Source organism: Oryctolagus cuniculus, chromosome 1 (genome assembly GCF_051225735.1).
Source record: "Oryctolagus cuniculus isolate XC-2025 breed Fujian yellow rabbit chromosome 1, ASM5122573v1, whole genome shotgun sequence".
In the NCBI taxonomy this organism is placed as follows: domain Eukaryota; kingdom Metazoa; phylum Chordata; class Mammalia; order Lagomorpha; family Leporidae; genus Oryctolagus; species Oryctolagus cuniculus.
Window position 1 is genome coordinate 84230850 of NC_142867.1, and position 21171 is coordinate 84252020.

Below are 21171 nucleotides of genomic sequence, written 5' to 3' on the forward strand. Positions count from 1 at the left end.
CAAGGAGCAAAGAAACCTCGGGTATTTGCCTAAGAAAAGAGGATTCAAAGGTCTCATAGCAACTATCCTCAGCTGTCTCAAGATCAGCTATCTCAAGAGGACTTAGGTCAGGTTCTGCGTGACTCTGAAGAGTAGAGCTGGATGACAGGACAAGTAGGTGGATTTGGTGCACTACTGTATAAGGCAGAAGCTCATCTCAGGGCTGACTTGTGGGCTCCTGGCACTGGTGCTCAAACCCTGGCTGAATTACTGTGCCAGGAATATAGCAAGAGGAAGTCTGCAGTTGTGGGGAGGATGGATTGGGTGACTTCCAAGCTTCTTCCAAATCTGGGCAGAAATAAAAAGTGTTGTGGTTAAGGAGTGCTTTGAGTAAAACTGGTGTGATACTGGCTCAGTCATTTATCATCTGTGTGACCTTGAGCAAGGTAACAGATCTTCCAGGTCTTGGTTTTGTTAATTATTCATGGGAGGTAATAGTACCTACTCTTCAGGATTATTGTGAAGGTTAAATGCAATTATATATACATGAAAAAGAGCACAGTAATCAGTCCTGGCTCAGTAAATGCTAGTCGCTATATCTGTTGCTGCTTGGTCTGTGTACTCATTTATGGGACGTCTTGCCTTCATGTCTCCTTGGCCTGGACCACTCCATCCTGGTCACCTACCTAATTCTAGGCATCCTTGTTGATACAGTGAGGTATCAACATAAATCATGAGGCTGAAATTGACTCTAAATAGCAGCATAGTAATCACAGCTAGATACTGATATATTGGCTAAAGACGTAGACTTAATCCAAGGAGCATGGGCATGCTGGAGAGATAGTGAAAGTCATACAGAGCAGGCATTTGGCACAATGGTTAAGATGCCACTTGAGATGCCCACATCCATACTGGAGACCCTGAGCCAAGTCTCAGCTCTGCTCCTGATTCCAGCCTCCTGCTGATAAGCACCCTGGCAGGCTTCAGGTGAGGGAGCAAGTGATTTGTCCCCTACCACAAACACGGGAAGCCTGGATTGAGTTCCTAGCTCCCAGACATTTTGGGGGTGAACCAGTAGTTTCAATTTCCCTCTACCATTCCTCTCCCTTTCTCCTCCTGCCCTCTTCCCCCTCTCCCCTTCTCCCCCTCTCCCTCTCCCATTAAAAGAGTAAAATACATAAATACAACCTTAAGAGGATTTCCCCTTAGGTTCCCTGTGTGTTCCACAACTCTGGAACTTCAGTGAAAGTGAATCATATGTTGTTGATTCTGTAGAAAGTGACCTAAACTTCCAGCTGTGTGAACCTCTGTTCAGAAAATTGCCATATTGTGTGCACATTTCTCCTGGTGTAGAGGCTATGTGGAAAGAACACCTACATCTAAGACAGAGAAGGTGGTGAAGAGGCTGACATGGCTGTGTGTGCCCTGTGATGCTGATGACTAAAAAGCTCCAGGCTTTATTTTATGCCTCCAATGAAAACAGTATTTCCTATCAACTTACAAACCATGAACATGACCCCAAAAGGAGAGCAAGAAAAAGATTACACTTGAGTTCAGGGCTCTGCCATACTGCTGAATCAAACGAGTATCTCCAGTATTGAGACCTTGTAGAAATTTGTTTTTATATATTTTTTTTTCTCTACACTTAATTTCCACAGTTCTGTGACGAATCATAATCACAGTTTTTCAGAAAAGGAATCCAGACACAAAAACCAAGTGGTATGTTCAAGGCCATACAGCAAATAAACCAACCAAGGCCAAGACCCAGATCTGCAGCTTGTTGAAGCAGCACCCTTGCTGTCATACTGCTGCCTTCCCAAGGGCATCTGTAAACGGGGAACCGCGTCTGCTCTGGGTGCTTTTGATTGTGACAGCAGTTAGAAGTGCCTGGTTCCACCCCAGCATGTGATTAGCGGTGTCAGTTGGTTTGATAAAGTGGGACCCTTCTCCCTTCAAGCTCACTCTGGCATCAAATTGATGGGTGCCTGGAGTGGCAGAGCATGGAGGTCTATGAGCCTCCATCCCCCCAAGCTATCATTAAACACAGCACAAGTTCATTAAACCGGGATTATTTAATGATAGTTAATAAGATAAACTTCCTCCCAGAAGCCAATGGGAGTTGAAACTGTTGTCTCCTAACTGATACTCCAGAGTAGATGAGGCACTGCCTGCCTCCAGAGAGGGAAGATATTTAAGGCTCTCAACAATAAAAGGCATATGCATTTCCCTGAAAAGGTGATGGTATAAACATTGATTTCTGAAAACAAGTTAACCCCTCAACACCTAGTGAAAGCTGGATTTTATGTAGCTGAGAACTTAAGGGCTTTGACTGCAAAGAGGTTCATTACCCCCAGCAAAGTGTCCCCAGGACCCAGACCTAGGTACCTCTGAGGCCAAGGGGCACATGACATTGCTCAGGTTTGGCATACAAAGGTCGAGCCCTTCTGACAACATATATTTGTAGAAGGACCTACATTTTCTGCTTATAAAGAAGAAAGAACTGTAGTATTGGAAATGGGGAGCAGATAGTTTTGAGGAACTTGTTTTTCTATAATGAGAAGTCTTTACTGGGAGTAGACTGTGGTTTATGCACATGATCACCTCTGTCCCCAGCTAAGGGAGTGTTGCGTTTACACCAACTAGCAGCCTCTCGTCTGCGTTCATACCACTTTGAGCCACAAGAGACGGCCAGCGTGCCGAGAAAACGCTGGAGTGGAATGTTTGTGCTGAGCATTTCCCAGGCTGGGACTTGGGTACGAGGCCCTGGAGGATTTTCAAGGCATGAAGAGACACATCCTTTGCCAAAAACTGTCCTCTTGTCCCTAAAGAGCCTATAAAAAAAACAAAAAGAACCTATCAAAGCCAGTGCTGCTGAAATGAATATAAATATCCAATATTATGTCTAATAATTACATTATTCTAGAATATACTTATAGAATTTGTATTCATGTATTTTTATATATCCCTTGAGCTACAGTTTTGAGAGTGGGGATTGGACTTAGCATAATCCTGTTAGTGTTTGTGAGTTAATTATATGGGCTGCCATGAGATAGAACACGGGAAATAAGAAAAAGAGCTGTGAGTTTGAGCTCCAGTTGCTGGTATAAATGGCTTTGTGCTTTCATCAAAGTCAGAATTATGGATGAAATATTAAGAAACCCTGTACTAATTACCAAGGTGGGACTGAGGGTCAAAGAAATGCCTAAAACTTGTGAATGCAAGTTGGAAATTACCCAGATGATGTATTTGTTCTGAAGTTCAGTGCCTAGCCCTTATAGCTCTCTTTTAAAAATCATTACCACAATTCCCATAGGAATAAAAGCTTTGCTATCAAATGTCTGAAATTATCTAGTCCTCTTTCCCCCTTTGAAACTGTTTTCAAAACTGAAATTTCAACAGTGCAAAGTTTTTTAATGCAATCATGACATTATAGCAGAACAGACTATAAAATAATATTTAGCACTGATCTCAGCAACACAGAAATTTATAGAGAGGGTATCCTTAGGCTGGCTAAAATAGAAAGGACAGAGGCCTGCCCATGGAATGGAAAGTAGTAGGTTTCTGAAATGCATGGGCTATTGTTTCTGTGTGTAATCCAGAAGTTAAATTCCCTTGATGACCTACGGCTTTGTGATTTATGCATATTGCCACCTCCATGTGGCCAAGGGTGGCGGCATGCTCAGTTTGCATGTTTGAGCATATACTACCAGTCAACATTCAGGAGCACCCCAGAACTGTGCAGGCTGCTGTCAGAGATGAAGCCACAGCTGGAGGCAGCAGGGTCAACTGGTGGAGTCCTGAACTTATTGTGAATAAACTTTAAAGATATGCGTAAGGTTAAGCCACTATCCATGGTTGGCTCATTCTTTTCTTATGCAAAAGATCATACTCTTCAAGCCTGAATTAAAACACTCCCTTCCTTTAGGAAGATGTCTGATATTCTCCCAGGAGACAGAATTGTTTCTCCTCTGATACTCCCATTACTCTTATATATCTGCCAAAGCAAGTTACCTTCTTGTTTTGCAGTCATGTGTTTGCATGTTATTTCCTGGGGAGCAGAAGAAGAGCTGTGAGCTATCATTGCCTTCATCTTTATATGCCCAGGCCTATCACCTTGTTGGTCCTGACGAATTATTGTGTTCAGTGATTTTTTTTTAAGAAAATTGTTAAATGAATTCAATAAGTTATTTGTTGAGCAAATGCACCAAAAGTTATTTAAAAACTGGCTATCAAACCATCTTGAAACAGGTCATGAGATGGTCACACAGCTGTTTTAAGTTCCATAAATATTGATAAATACATGGCAGAGGATAAAGATTTGGGGGAAAAACTGGAAGATATATTTCAGGGCACTTAGGTCTTAGAGAGAACCATTTGTGAGATCATTCTAAATTTTCAGCTAAAAATGCCTTCATCTTACAAGACTTTGTAGGCTGGATTAGTGCCAAGAATGTGTTTCATGACTGAGCTGTAAACCAGTGGAAAATAGGATTTATGAATTCTGAGTTTGCTAGTGCTACTTATGTTGCTCCTCTCAAGGATTATGGGTCTTAAAATATTGATATGTAGTTAGCATTACATTTCTACTTTCTCCCAAAGAAACGACTGTGTCATGGGACAACATACTTAATGACAAGGAAAGAGTTAGTATGGAAAGGAGCATGATCATGGGCCTGGCTGTGCCAAGACATGAGTTGGTGACATCCAGCACATTTTGGCTTCACGAGAAAGAGACTCCTTTAGTCCACTGCTAACCTGTTTTGGGAAATTACTGTTGCAATTGTGGGTTATTTTTCATTTGTGACTCTTTTTTATAATCCTTTCACCACTTCAACTCTTAGCAGATTGAAAGTGGACTAATTACATTTGACATATCCAGGCCCTTTGAACAATGTGCTTCCATCCATGCACTCCTATTTACCCTTACTACAATTCTGACATCATTCACTTGGGTCCTGAATTCTGCCTTAATCATTTAATCTGCTGTCCAGGATTTCCTTCTGAGGGATTAACCTTTCATCTTTCCGTGAACAGCAAGCAGGTAGAAAGGAAGCCTTTCTTTGCCAGGGCTAGTTCTACTTTCTTGATAGCTGTAAGGGCATGTTTACAGCTAATCAATAAAACTGTGTGTAGCAGAAGGGATTAGGAGACAATGAAAATTGTGTTTTCACAACTTAGATTTAGTCATACTTTTCTTTAGAAACGTCATTTTTCTACCTCTAAAATCAATAGCGAACACGTCTTGAGGTCTAGCCCCAAATTTTTCAGAACAAGAGGAGGATGTAGAAGAAATAATAAATCCAAGTGATACATTCAAATGGTCACAAAGATGCAGGAACCCTACTTTAATGAACACTACAACAGCTCTTGCATAGTGCTGTTTCTTCAGCTGAAAGTGAATCAGGTTTAATTGGTTTATTTTAGCCTAGCAGGAGGAGCGTGGTTCACTCTTTGCACCTAACCTGCCTCTGGCAGATACAGGGGTATTTGATGGGCACCTACAACAGCTGAAGCCCATTCAGGTCTTTTTCCTTCTGGGGCAGCCTCTTTGTTACTCAACTCAGAGCCTGTAGAACCCCTTGGTGTACTGATTGTGTGTGTTCCCCCTTTGTCACAGGAGGACTGTGCCCGGGGTCCAACGATCCTTGTGTGGAGAAGCCATGTCCAGGGGACATGCAGTGTGTCGGTTATGAAGCCAGCAGGAGACCCTTCCTCTGCCAGTGTCCACCAGGAAAGCTCGGAGAATGCTCAGGTGCAAAGAGGGGTGAAATGATGAGGGTCTAATTTTATGTTTCTGAAACACTTTCCCTTGAGTAAATTAACACTACCCAAGTCCTCCAGAGAACACTTTTGTCTGCATGCAGCACTTTCCTTGAGAATGGACCCTCACACTGACTTGGGATTTATCACAGCTACAGCCTGTACTAAGGGAAAATGTAAAGACAGAGACTCCTTATACAATGGTGCACTGCTGCATGTGTTTTGAGTGGTGTTATGTGGGTGTAACAGGTGTGAACCTAAGGGAAAATAGAAGGCTGTTGATTGAACAAAGAAGTCACAGTATCTGTGGCACAGCCTGTGATATTCAGGGGGCTGCACAAATGCATAACCACAAAACAGAGATCAACAGAGAATGGAAGTAAGCCAATCCTGTTGACCTTCCATAGAGTAAGCCAAGCCAAGAGCACCAAGCAAGCTGAGTCTCCACTAGGAAGGTATAACTCAAGTTCCAGAAAGAAGAGCCATGTTTTTCTTGACTTAAGGAAAGAAAAAAAAAAAAGCATATAGGTTATTTTAATTCAAATGATCCTCTTTCTCACCATCAATTTCAACACTTCTTTTCAATCACGTATTCTCTACCACTTCTTTCAACTAAAAAGAGTATTGTTCATTTTTAGTACCAATAGAATCCTCTTTTTATTGTAGGGTATATTTATAATATAGATGCTGATACCAATTTTGGAATCCAAAAAATACTTATTGATTGAAAATAATAGTAATTATATTGGGAATAAAAAATCATAATGCCTAATATGTGCAAAGCACTTTGCTACATATTAGGCTTAAAAAATTCAGCCTTTGCAAAGAGAAACACTTTTCATAAAAATGGAAGCTGGGGCGGGTGTTTAATATCTGCCTCCAGCTCCTGCCTCCAGCTTATTGCTAATGTTGACCTGGAAGGCAGCAGTGATGGTTTAAGTAATTGGGGTCCTTCCACCCAAGAGAGACTTGAATTAGTTTGCTAGCTCCTGCTTCAGCTTCAGCCCAGCCCCAGCCATCACAGGTATTTGTAGAGTAAACCTGCAGATGGGAGTGCACTTGCTCGCTTGCTCTCTTGTGTGTTCTATCTCCCTATAAATAAATTAATTGATTTTTAAGTGGAATCCAAAGCTCTTCCCTAGTTGGTTTTAAAAAGAGAGTAGCCCATGAAGTGCAGAGATGACCAGGATGCTTGCCTAAGTCATCTAAAGTTTAGACTTAGAAGAAAATGATGCTACTGCCACACCAATACTCATACTATGCATGCACACAGCAGGTGGATGTGCCAAGTCTCCTGAATTTTGATCTCAATCTCACTTTCTTTTCTTTTCTTTTTTTTTTTTTAATTTATTTGACAGGTAGAGTTATAGACAGTGAGAGAGACAGAGAGAAAGGTCTTCCCTCTGTTGGTTCACTCCCCAAATGGCCACCACAGCCAGTGCTGCGCCGATCTGAAGCCAGGAGCCAGGTGCTTCTTCCTGGTCTCCCATGCGGGTGCAGGGGCCCAAGCATTTGGGCCATCCTCCACTGCCCTCCCAGGCCACAGCAGAGAGCTGGACCAGAAGAGGAGCAGCCAGGACTAGAACCCGGCACCCATATGGGATGCTGGCACTGCAGGTGGAGGATTAATCAAGTCAGCCACGGCGCTGGCCCCTGATGTCACTTTTTGACAATCTCCCTTTTCCTTTCTTTAGAAAGCTGTTTGATTGTCCACTTGATATATTCCCACACTTTCTGCCTTTCACCCCAGGAGGGCAGCTTTTCAACCATTACTTTACTTGTTAAAACTTAAAGTTGGTGGCAAGTTAAAATTTAAAAGAGAGTGAATACACAATTGGGATAGGGTTGGACTAGAGTCCAGGAAGGGAGCATCAAATTTAATATCAGAGAGTGGAATTGTGACTGCACAAAAGTTTCATTTATATGCGTTCCCTTGCAACAACATTACTGCAAATGATATAACTCACCATGTGGCATTTAGATATTTGAGGAATGTGATTCTTATTTTAAAATGCATTGATTGCCTTTCCATTGTTTCATAGAAATAAAAGTCTTGAGTTTCTGAGTGATGAGAGTGGGGAGGCATGAGTGGGTGTCGTAATAACCCAAATTTTGGAAACTGGGAGTTGGGAATTTGGTGACACTAAGAAAATCTAAGTTACGGAATTTACCGAGTTGCCCTTAGAATAAGACAACCAAGATTTTTTGGTGGTTAACTGGTTAAATTTTTTTATATATATATTTTGAAATCAGAGACTCTGATGTGAAATGGGGAACCAATATTTAATCACAAATGGTTCCTCCCCAGCACCTTCATTAACTCCATGTGGTGGTTAACCAGTTTCCTTGGTGGGTGGCGGTTTGGGGGGTGATTTCATGTGTTTCTGCTCATTTCTGGATGTTAAAAATATAAGCATCTTCTTACAATGGTGTTTTCAGGGCATACTTCCCTCAGCTTTGCTGGAAACAGTTACATCAAGTACCGGCTTTCTGAAAACAGCAAAGAAGAGGACTTTAAGCTAGCACTGCGTCTGCGAACCCTGCAAAGCAACGGGATTATAATGTACACAAGAGCAAATCCCTGCATAATTTTGAAGGTACTTAAAATGGGTTATCTTTGCTTGCAGTCAGTTCTCACGTTCATGTTTTGGATCTTGGATTGGGAGCTCTTGAACTTGTTTTGTCTTTCAAGTTCAGAAGACCAGAAGCAACTTTAGGGCAAAGGGAAGCAGCGGCAGAGCTGGGAAGAGTGCCAACGTCCACTTCTTTTTGAAGAGTGAACTTCAAAATTGGCTCGTGGTAGAATGGGCATCTCCCTCTAGAACAGGTTCAAGGGCTGGCCTCCTTGGCTCCATAGTCACTCAACAGCTCATTAGAACATTTCTCCTAATCAGTTCCTCGACAGGGGTGGTCCTTTGAAAGGATTGGCTTTATCCTCTTTCACCATGTGTGTCTGCCCTCACTGAAGGCAACTTTTGTACTTGCTCAGGGAGGAAGTTGATGAACTGAGGTATGGAAGATTCCGTATATCCTATCCTGACCCAGGTGGCCCAATTTTTAATCATTTTCCCAGCATCAGAAACCCTCCTAAGGCAGCCAGATTTCCTGTAGAACAAGCTTGGTGTTTTTATTCATGAAAACAGAACCAACAACAGTAATTGAGTTACTGTTAATAGCTGTTATAGCAATAGCATTGTGTGTACCATTTATTTTTATTATAAAGTTAATATAATGAATTCCTTATATATTGTCATCTACATTTGATCAAGAAGAAGACAACAGTTTAGAATAGCTGAGTCACGTACCCAAGGTTGCACAGCTAGTACGTGCAAGGCCTGGACCCACATCCCAGGGTCTTTCAATATGAGCTCTAATCTCCATGCGGTCTTCAGCTCTCAGTCTTGACACTACAGCTCATTGTGTCAAAAATCACATCCTTGGTATCTGTAACACAGGTTCGTCCTTCTAATAGGGGGAGACTTTGTTTCACCTGATGCCCTTCTCACCAGGCTGTGATGTGAGCCCATGGCACGTGCACTTCAGAAGCAGTCACTCTTCCGTAGAAAGTGCCCATCCAAGTAGAAAGGGCTGGAAATGTGCTTCTTCCCAGGGTTCAGGCTTAGTGGAGACTGGCATGAGCCTTCCTAGCTTCTGTGCTTTTACAGTTTGATAGGTGGCAGGCAGGCTTATGAGGTATCCTAGGCTTTAATCCTGAAGGCAGAAGGCAAAGTGGAGAAATATGGAGGATATTAAATGCCAGTGACTCCTCTTAATTATCACAGGCTTTTTCTTACCCATTTCTGATGCCGCCAGGTAGTTGCCAGAGTGAATAAAAAGGGAGCTGGAGTTTGAAAGTTGGCTGCTTCGGTGGGGAATGTCTCACATTCCTTATCCATTCAACTCAGATGATGATTTTTGGGTCCATGAAGGAAAACAGTGCTTTCAAAAGAAAATAAGGGAAGCACTTTGAGATGCAGTTTTGAGAACAATGCATTCAAATAATGTATTCAGAGTAGAAGAAAAATTGAAAAACCCAAGTCCTGTCTTCATTCCCACTTGATTCCTGAAGCATCTTGCTCTGGGTCAGGAAATGGCTTTCTGAACAGTTCTGAGATGTGAGGGTTTGTGCAGTTGCTGGAGAAGTGTTCTGCTCAGGCAGAGCAGCCAGCTCCTAGAGGCTCTGCTCGCATCTCACAATATTCTTCACTTCTCCTTCAGCTCTAACAGGGCTGCTGGTCACACAATATCCTGAAGACGCAAATCTCTTACATAGTGCTGATTTTGAGAGAGAACAAAAATATTGGGCCTGGATGGCTTGATCCTAATGTGAAGCTTGTCATTTGACACTTCCCTAGCAAATTCCTAAAATGTGCAAATCCCTGGGGAAAGGGGGAAAGAATAATTAAATCTTTTAGGCAGCTCTAGATCCAAAAGTGTATTTCATGAAACAAGCATATTTCTGAAAAATTGCATTTTCTATAAAGTTCTATAAATGGAATTCTAATAAACTAGGGGTAGTTGATATTTGAAGGAACTCTTCCTTCCATTAATCCGTCTGTGGTATGAATAATCAGCCCAATTCTTTCTGTTCTATAAGTTTGCTTTTCATATGTTGGGTTTGCCCAAAGCAGGACCCAGCTGTACTGAACTATTGCAGGTATTTTCCTACAGTCACCAGCAATATCCACTTAGGGGATTTGAATCTGTTTGCTTAACATTTTCGGCCTCATGCAAGATTTAATTTCATTGGCTTTAGGTACAGTATGTGCCCTGTACTTTGGTTCAGTGACTAAGCTGAAGTGCTTTGTTTAAATTGCACCTCTTGGTTGTGTATATTTTCCTAGTCCAAGAACAGTCACTTTAAAGGTACTTATACAATCAGTGGGGTGAACGGCACCCCTTGAAGACCCTTAAAGAATTGCATGAAGACCTTGAGAAGTGAAAATGCTCATGGGTAAAGAGTATGATTGTCTCAGCTGCAATAAAAGGCACTCATTTTTCTGTTCACCATTAATACCTTGTCTTCCAAAAGAGATTCTAGACTTACCATAAACACCCAAATGCAATAAAAATCAAAGCACTATTATGATGTAAAGAAAAGGTTAGGGGCTAACCAATAAAGTAGGGAAGAGTAGAATATCATTATTGAAAAATCTAGATCCAGGGTAACTACTTTAGTTGGGCACAAATCAGAGCACTGAGTTTCCTGGGAGCCAAAGCATCAGGAGAAACAGTGGGATAGATTCTGTGACTCTCCTCACACCTATCAAAGAAACACAGCAGGCCACCAGAAGATATAAGGAGAAATCACAAGAGAGCCAGCTTTTTCTCTGTGTCAGTCTTGGGGCTCCAACATTTTGGTTGTTCACCTAGAAGCATCATGTGTCTTGTCTTTTGGGAAAGTTATAGGTGACACATTGCTTCATTCTGATGATTCTTAGACACAGCTAGCTTGAGATCCCAGTGGAAAAGGGAAGACAGGGGAAGCTCATTTGGCTTGCAAATCAGCCCATTTGGAATGAGGACATGTCCCCAACATAAAGTACAAGAGTAGGAGAGAAACTTTCCAAAATTTGAGACTTGCAAGGACCTATATAGGCATGTCACTGAGAAGAGTTAGCTTATAAGCTTCACAGTTTATAACAATGATAAAATGTCTAATAGTTAACCCAGTACTTTCACATGCATAGATCTTTGATTGCCACTCCTGCGCCACGTGGGTATGAGTGTCTGCTTTTTGCCTGTGAGAGGTTGAGACTCAGAGTGATTCATGGACTTGCTCAAAGCAGTTTCTAGTTAGTAGTGTGGGTCTGTGACAGGGGCCTGCGGGTTGGGGGTACTATAGTAGTTAATGTAGAGATGATCACTTATCCATTCATTTATTCATTCACAACATATTATTTGAGCATTTACTGTGTGCCAGACAGTTGTTAATGGCAGCCTTGAAAATGGACTTTTAAAAAGTCATTTTTTTCCAAAAAATACTTAATCACCCTCTTTCATGTTCAACAATTAAGCTATATTTGCTACAGCCACACACCAGGGATCCGAAGCAGTAAGACTCTGTGCCATAATTTACACACTTTACTGAAAATTCTACTTTCCTACAAATTTGACTTCTTAGTGCTCCTGTTTCTTGTCTTCCAAAACCCTAAGCCACTAAGGATCCAGGTTAAAGCACATCACTGATCTCAAACAATCCTGAGGAGCCTAAATATTTTATGACATTATGGCAGTTCTCTCTGAATTATGCATTTCATCGAACAGATTACCTAGCTGCACCCCACCCCAGCACATCATTTCCATTCCATTGCTATAGACTTTGCCTACTGTTTCAGGCTCATCTCGGTGTGTATTAAAACAGCTTGCCCTCTGATTTGAGAAAGCTTCATTCTCTTCTGAGAGAGAGCTTCTAAAACTAGGTAAACTCTGTTCTGATGAAAAACAGCTAAATGTGATCAGAGTATATTATTCCATATGAGAGGAGATTAGATATGAAAAGAATAAAGTGTTCTTTTCTCTCTCTGACATAATACGCCTATGAAATAGCAAAAGATTATCAACTTTTTACAAGGTAACTCTTGGCATCAGCATGTAAGTTTGTCAAATAAACAAGGATGATGAATTCAGATGATTTTTGTAAGAGACTAAGAATCACACAGGCATCTGGTTTCCTTCATTCAGCAGTGTTGCTACTGTTATTTTTCAACAGAAAAAGATTCTCGTGCTCAGTGCTTGCATGGAATAGTTTTATAGCTCTCAGTTACAGGACGTCCATATGTGTGAGTACAGCAGTCACTCAATCTCCTGGATGAATCTACAACTTGGCTATTATTCCAACAAGCAGGGGGTGAGGGAGGGGACGGAGTAATATATTAATTGAATGGCCAGTTACACAAACTTACATGGATTGCACCCTCACCACCAGATTTTTCCATTATAGACTGGGGACACTATTTTGCAGCCCCGGAGCAAAGCAGCAGATGGACTGCACCAGAGGAAAGTAGTCTCCAAAGTCACATTTGATCATTTTATTACTTACACTAAAATACAAATATGGATATCATCCAGGTGTTGTCATTGGTATGATTTACAGTATCTATGCAGCCCATTTTGTTTGAATGAATGAATGAGCAATAGCATAAGATTACATGTGAAAACTCGGGAAAGAAAATATTTGTGTCCAGCCCTTTTATATTCGTACATTTACACTGCAGAGTAGAGTCTGTAGGCACAGGGTGTATATGATGTAGCTGACTATTCTGTAGTGGATACAGTACCCTTATAAATAAACTACAGCTGGCCGGCGCCACAGCTCAATAGGCTAATCCTCTGCCTGAGGCGCTGGCACACCAGGTTCTAGTCCCGGTCGGGGCACCGGATTCTGTCCCAGTTGCCCCTCTTCCAGTCCAGCTTTCTGCTGTGGCCCGGGAGTGCAGTGGAGGATGGCCCAGGCCCTTGGGCCCTGCACCCGCATGGGAGACCAGGAGAAGCACCTGGCTCCTGGCTTTGCATTAGCGTGGTGCGCCGGCCGTGGCAGCCATTCGAGGGTGAACAAACGGTAAAAGGAAGACCTTTCTCTCTGTCTCTCTCTCTCACTGTCCACTCTGCCTGTCAAAAATAAATAAATAAATAAACAAGCAAACTGCAGCAGAGCCATCCTTCTCAGGTGACCTGGGTGGTACACAACAGACCCTAAGAAACTGTTGTCTGTGGAGAATAGAGAAATACTTAATTGGGAAGCATAACTGGTTCTGTAATGCTTGCTAACCAGTCTATTAGCAGGGAAACATTTTGGAAAGACTGGTCCAGCCTATTTCTGTGAATTCCTTTGATATTTATGCAGCCTCGGCTGTTAGTGACCTACAGGTCTGTGTTGTCCTCTCATTTTGCTTCCTCTTCTTTTTTTTTTCTTTTTTTGTCTCCCAAAAAGTGTCTGCTCTCTGTACAGAACTACCACTGCCTACAGATCAACGAAGGCCAACCCCACCCCCTTGCAGGACTCCGACCCTGCCCCTCATGGGATCCTCTTGCTGGATCATAGATAAAGGCCAGAAAACAAGTTTTTGCCTCACAATTCATGGCTATGAATCTCTTCATAGCCAAATATAAATGTGTTGGCAAGCTAAAAGTTCTCATTCTCAGGATCCTAGAGCCACCTTGCATTTCTGAGAAATGTAGACAAGGGTGGACTACAGAGACTCAGTGGCCAGCCCATCTCCTCAGCAACAGAAAAACTCAGGTCTTTGTGAAAGTCCAGGCCCTGCCTAGCACCTCTGTGCTAGCGAGTATCCTTTAGATTTCATTTTTTCTGTATAATGTACCCTGGAGTTAGCCCACTGTGGGGCAGTTCTTTGCCCCTACTGCCCTAAGTATTCCTTCCCCATGCAGACTGTGGATGGCAGGCTGGTGTCACTGAGGAAGCAGGCAGGGCTCCATTGCAGAACTCGGGGCCTGAAGCTACAAGGATCTACATGATGTGAGCAGCTAACCAGTAGATTCTTCTGTAGAACCCAAGAGCCTTAAATACAAGGGTACTTCAAAAATTTGTGGAAAGTGGAATTGAAGATAAGCTTATCTTGGTACCAAGAAATTCAATTCAAGCAGTTTTTTTTTTTTCAAAAATATCATTTTTCATGAATCTTTGGAAGAATCCTCATATGCATGATTTTCAGGAAAAAAAGAGTTTACACCAAAATAAACTTACCTTTTCATTCCATTTCCCATGAATTTTTGAAGTACCTTTGCACAGCTGTCCCTCAGTGTCCTCCAGGGAATTTCAGGAACCCTCACAGACACCAAAATCTGTGGTTGCTCAAGTTCGTTTTATAAAAATGTCACGGTATTTGCATGCAACCTACACTACCCTCCAATATACTTTAAATGATCACTCGATTACTTACAATGATTAGTATGAGGCAAATGCCAGGTAAATAGTTGCTATACTGGATTATTGAGAGGATTATAGCAAGAACAATGTCTGTGCATGAACAGTACAGATGCAGTTTTTTTTTTTTAATGTATTTCTCATCTGAGTGTGTTTGAATCCATCAGGCAGGCCAGAGCCTGCCGATACAGAGGGCTGAAAGTCTGCGTATGTAAATGCTAAGCAAATGGCCAACCATTTTGTGAGACAACCATTAAGTAAGTGCTGAGCAGCATCTTAAAGGATTAAGAACACATGGGTGTTTGATATAGAGATGCTTCAAAATCTTAAGTATACAGCCATGCACTAGAACATGACGACATGTGGTCAGCAACAAACCACACAGACAATAGTGGTCCCATAAGATTATGCCCCCTGGTGACATTGTAGCTGCCTCAGTCCGTGTAAGCACACTCTACAGTGTCCACCCCATGATGAAATCCCCTAAGGATGTATCCCTGTGGATAAGTGATATGTGACTGTATATGAAGCTGAGAAACAGGAAGTCTTTCTCTCTACCTGGTCTCTTTCTCCCTGTAGCACACTCACATTGCATATTCTGGGAGTGCATATGTGTCTGTGTGGTTACTTGAAGTATATGCCAGCTACACTGTGGTGCTGTAGTTGTGTGGTCTCTACAGTACCCTGCACGCTGCTTAGCACATAGCTGTTCAATAAATATTGAGTTAGCAAAAATCACTCCTGTGGTGAGAATGAGTAAGAAGGACCCAGAGAATAAATACCACTACACACAATACTGCTGTGGATTTTAAAAGGCTGAAGACCCAAAGGATAGGAACAACGTGAAATAGAATTGTGGGTTTCTGAAGCATGCTCATATTACTCATTTGTAAAATATCTGGCACACACTTGCATGACAGCTAATGGGCAGGGGGTGTTAAAAATCAACCAGAGAAGATCTACGGCTGCATAAAAGCAGTGTCCACCTCCGATGAAGCTCCCGGAGTCTTTGGAACAGGCTGGTGGGGAATATAGAGGTGTTGCCGGAGGCCCATCTTCAAACGATCCCTTGTTCCTTCCCCATGCAGATTGTGGATGGCAAGCTGTGGTTCCAGCTGGACTGTGGCAGCGGCCCTGGCATCTTGGGCATCTCGGGCCGTGCTGTCAACGATGGGAGCTGGCACTCCGTCTTCCTGGAGCTCAACCGCAATTTCACCAGCCTGTCCCTGGATGACAGCTATGTGGAGCGGCGCAGGGCGCCCCTCTACTTCCAGACGCTGAGCACCGAGAGTGTCATCTACTTCGGTGCCCTGGTGCAGGCGGACAACATCCGCAGCCTGACAGACACGCGGGTCACGCAGGTGCTCAGTGGCTTCCAGGGCTGCCTGGACTCAGTGGTGCTGAATAACAATGAGCTGCCGCTACAGAACAAACGCAGCAGTTTCGCAGAGGTGGTGGGCCTGACGGAGCTGAAGCTGGGCTGCGTGCTCTACCCGGATGCCTGTGAGCGGAGCCCATGCCAGCATGGTGGCACCTGTGCCGGCCTGCCTTCCGGTGGTGAGTGTGCTTGAGCCTTGGGCATCTTGAGCGGTGCAGGGGAGGGCGGTTGGGGAGAGGGGGCTGGTGTGCAACACACCTGCAGAAGGTCCTATCCTCACAGCCACAACTCAAAGGCTCTCCCAGAATGCGATATTCACAAGGCTGCTCCGGGAGTTTGCCAATTTGCTTTGCAGAAGTCTCAGCTTGCCACCTCAGGAGTGGCCAGTTTAGCCAACTGTAGCATACCATAGGTGCAGTGTGGTGGCCATAGATCAGAGATGGCCAACTCACACCCTTCTGGGCCTCAGCAGCTTGCATGAATAGAATCTCCTTTTAAATACAAGTGTATTTCAAAAAGCTTGTGGAAATAATGGACTTAGGTATGTTTATTTTGGTGAAAAAATGTTGAAATCCACGCAGTTTCCATAATACCCACTTTTCATGAACTTTTGCAATCCTCGTATACATGGATTTTAAAAAAAATTTTGCACCAAAATAACCTTAATTCCATTTTCCACAAACTTTTTGAAGTCCCTGTATATGTGCCCCCATGTGCCAGCTGCATGTCACTGAAGAATGACAACAGTCTGAGTCGGAATGTCCGCATAATCCTTCCCCCAATTGGAATTGCTAACCTGGTACAGACACAGTTTACTCAAAGCTAACAGGGGTGATGGTGAACCTACCACCCCAGGAATAGACGTAGAGTGGAGACGCCTGCAAGCAACCTTTTGAAACGTGTGTAGTAAAAGTAAGTCTACTGGCAGCTCTACAAAGGAGTAGGAAGTCAAGAATAAGGAAAAGGAACTTAAATGAAATCTCAGGACAATAATAGTCAGTGAGGGCATGACACGCTACCTGTAGGTTTCCACTGAAAGGTACATCATGAAAAAGAAAGGAGTAACTCCTTCCCCACCCCCCCCAAAACAAATTTATAGAGGGTTTCTATTGTTTGAGGGGAAAGCCAAGATTATTTAAGTCCTGGGAGTGGAAAGATAAAAGCAGCCCTGAGTTTGCCCAGATGCAGCGTGGATGTTAATGTAAACTAGGTCAGGCATGCTCCTGATTGAAGGCTCGTTCTTCCCAACATCCTGACCACTGACTCCACGTCAGCCCCTGTGCATAGCGGCTCAGCAGTCCTGTGATTAGCGAATTTAAGCCTTCCTCACAAATCACTTAGAGATTCTGCTGTGTGCATTACCATCTCATGTTCATGAAGCCCAACTCCAAATTTAGAGTCCATTTTATTATTAGATTGTTATAAACTGTCCATGAAATGATGCACTGCTGAAATACAGACACCAAAGTTGTTTAGACTTGCATATGTTACTGCCACAATGAGGGCCAAGTACCCTGGGGGGAAATTTCTGCCGTCTCGATTTAAGAAATCTATTTGCTGTTTTTACTGTCTCAGCAGTATATGTAAATAAAGGGTTGTTATGGTGCCATAATTCCCGGATGATGGGCAGTAACTATACTTCAGTGGTTCTATAAACCAGCCCATTATGACAAGTCATGGCCAGCTTTTCACCAGGCAAAACAATTCTGCTAGTGTGAGCCATCTACGATATATAAAAAGAGCATATAATTAAATTGGGTTGAAATAGAACACCACTCCATGTCAAATCTTGGGTACACAGCCACAAATTGTAACATACTTTTAAGGATGGCAGGTCGTTGTTTTAGCTGGCAAAGCTCTGGGCTTCCAAAATGGTTATCTTGAAAAGAATCACTATAGGAAGGAAAAAGACCATGGAATCTTGCTCTTCTGTGTGCATTTAAACTTCATTTCAAACTGCCATGAAATTCTTCAGCTGAGTGTCCAGTCTAAGTGTGTTAATTAAATGACTATCACTCAAGTGAGAAATAGCCGTTTTCTCTATATTGTACAATCTTTTGGTTTGACTAAATCTCAGAATTGAGAACCCACCTGCTGCAAAGTTTCACGTGACCTAAAGAACTTCCCTTCCCTCCCCAGTGGTCCAGCCTTGCTGGGGAGCCCACTCTTTATCCCCTCTGTTCCCCCACTTCCTTCTGTGATTGGACTTGGGAATGGGATTCCACACAGGTATGCTTTATTCCAAGCTGATACAGCCATATTATCAGTTCTGCTATTTTTTTTTTTAAACTTGTGCTTGGGGACTCATGGTTTCCTCAAATGAAGATCTTTGCTGAGATGAAATATCTTTTCTTATCTCCAACCACACAACTCCCTTCTTTCAAGCCCACCACGTCTGTTCAGGTGGCCCAGCAGCAGCAGCTCCTCCGCCAAGGCTGCTCTCAAGCCTAGCCAGGTGGTTCTTATCTCAGAAGCCCCCCAGTTAAAATCCCAGATGGGGCAATCTAAGGCTCTCAAGCACAGTGCTGCTGGGCCAGAGCCAGCAGACTCCTCACCACACAGCAGGAAATCCAAGAAGAGGAATTCTGTGCCTCCTCTGGGGAACAGGAGTCCTCTTCTGATGTATAAGGAAGGGCTTAGCAGCCCTCGGTTGGCTCTGAAGCTTCATAGATAGGAGGTGAGAGAATCCATCTGCTTGACCACATTGTCTGTTCATATCAGAGGATTTTTTTTCCTAGGTCCCTGTTCTGTGTCTCCGAATTCTGTAAATTGATGCCAAACTGGGGAGGTGGGGGCAGAAAAAAAAAAATTTGGACTTAATTCATATCCATGAAACTATGTAGCAAATTATAAAGAACTTAAAAAATAAAAACCCCCTAGCTCTGGATAATAGTTTAAAAATGACAAAAAAAATGACAGTAAGACTTTAAAGACAGTAAGTCTTTAATGAAAGAATATGCATGCCTTTAAGAAGTCGCTCTGCTTGTCTAATTACAGGAACAGTCTCGGGCCCCCAGAGCAAAGACTAGGATGCATGTAATACTTAAAGAGGAAATCTGGGCTAGAGAAAATGGAGCAAGGCGCAGAAGGTGTCATTCCTGAGCACAGAAGTTTACTGTTTGAATATCATTCTGCTGTTTAGACCACTTCTATGTGTTGATCTAAAATTTCTGGACACATTTTAACATGACCATCCCCTTGAGCACTGAAGATTGCTAGAGTATTGGTCATTGGCTCTCTTGGTGACAGACTCCACTCTCAAATTGTGGCCATCCTAGCACATTATTCCAGAACATTCAGAATATTTAAAGCAGACAACCCACAGCAAGAAGCATTCCTTTCAGTGCAGCCAGATTCTGTTACAACCACCCCCAAACCCAATCAAACCCTTGGCATGAAGGTCCAAGAAGCCACATCTGCTAGGTTGGAATTCCATAGTCAGCAGATTTGACCATTGTGATAGCTCTGGTTGTCCCAGGAGCAAGCCATGGGAACCCCAGGGAGTCAGAGCCCAGAACACTGACTTGTAATAAGAGCATAAATGTGACTCTAAAAATTGACCACAGAAGGATGGCCTTCTCGTGGTAAAGCCTTAAAATTATATGTATTTCATAAACATGAACTGGAAATAGCAACCACCATGGAGAACTGGCCAGCGCTCATTCTGACCCCTGAAATCTGTAGACCAGTGCAAAGGGAGCAGTTCATGATCATCCATAATCTGAGTAAGGAGTGCAGTCTTTGATGCCTTAGTGTGCTCAGCTTCGGCCCATTCATGGTAAACATAGTTGAGGTTAAGCTATAACTTTGCTCAGCAATGCAGCAAGTCATGCAGTCAGCATGCCAAAAATAGTCATCCTGACAGCTTTATGCCAAACTAGAAGTCCAAATCCTGAAATGAAACATTGGATAAATTTCTAAAGGTAGGGGCTACTGTTCCTTAGACCCTCACTATGTGATCGGTGCTATGGTAAATTCTTACCTTTCAATCCTTATTCACTGGGAAACTTAATTCTCAAAGTGCTACTCAGATCAATTCCCTCCTACATACCCACCCTCATGTCATAGATAAAATAAATGAACCAGAGAGGCTAAATAACCAACCTGGCATCACAAAGCTGGTAAAGTGGTGGAGCCAGGATTTGACCCCAGTGTTTGGGAGCCCCTCCCTGCCCTGCCTGTGTGTTTATTCCTTGCCACTCTGTGTGTGTTCTATGACCCAGCAGCATCAGCATTGTAGAGAATGTCAGAAAAGCAGCATCTCAGAGGCCACCCCAAACCAAGGGAATCAGCATCTGCATTTTAGCAAGCTCCCTTAAGTGATAGCTTGATTGTCCCTTAACATCCCTGAAATATAAAAGCGTCTACACTTTGTGTTTCATATTGCGTATGGTGGTTCTCAGACTCTGAGACACATCCGCATCACCTGAGGACCTTATTATGGAAAAGTCCCTTGATGGTTAATACAAAAAGGAAGTGTTTATTTGCCTCTGTCATTTGCTGTCCATATCAGAGGAATCTTTTATCAAGTCACTGAATCGAAATTGCAAATTCCTGAACTTACAAATGCCAAGAAAAGTTCATGGGAAAGAAGCATCAAGCCTACAGAATCAGAATCTATATGGATAGAATTCAGGTATCTCATGTTTTAACAAGCCTCCAGGGTGCTTCTATGCACATCTAACTTTTAGAACCACTGACAATTTGGAATCCACTAATGGCATTTGCTAGAACATGAGTTAGTGAATTCCAGATGACGAGAATAGACATAGAACATTCCGAATCTGAAGGTCAGGTGCACAATCTGCATTTTATAAACTTTTTTTTTAATGTAAAAATGGAGTTTTGTTTATTTGTCAGCATTTTTGGACTCACCATCAAAAATAAAAATAATAATGTCTACCCGCTGCCTCTGAGCCATTGGGAATATTCTGCCTATAAAATTGCATGAAACAAGTTCGTAAACATTGCAGACAATTGGTCATCAAAATGTTTCCTGCAGCAGAGTCCCCTGTGCTACTTTGGGCCATGTTTTGCTGAGTAGTATGTGTCCCTAACTTGTAAAGGTCTGGACAAATTCATCAAACTTTAATTAAGTTTAATTAAGTGCCTGCTCTGTGCCCTGCTCACTGTGGAATTCTGGGTCCACTGCTGTCTGTGACCAGTA

General features: G+C 42.7%; 1 protein-coding gene across 7 annotated transcripts in view; it reads left to right on the forward strand.

The window, feature by feature from the left end:
- FAT3 (FAT atypical cadherin 3) overlaps nt 1-21171 on the forward strand; it is a 687279-nt gene that overhangs the window by 643569 nt on the left and 22539 nt on the right. For all 7 annotated transcript variants that reach the window (XM_051850343.3, XM_089312010.1, XM_089312007.1 and 4 more), the window contains 3 exons: nt 5597-5731; nt 8179-8336; nt 15715-16183. In XM_051850343.3, coding sequence (XP_051706303.3) covers nt 5597-5731; nt 8179-8336; nt 15715-16183 — 762 coding nt within the window. The remainder of the gene's footprint in view (nt 1-5596; nt 5732-8178; nt 8337-15714; nt 16184-21171) is intronic.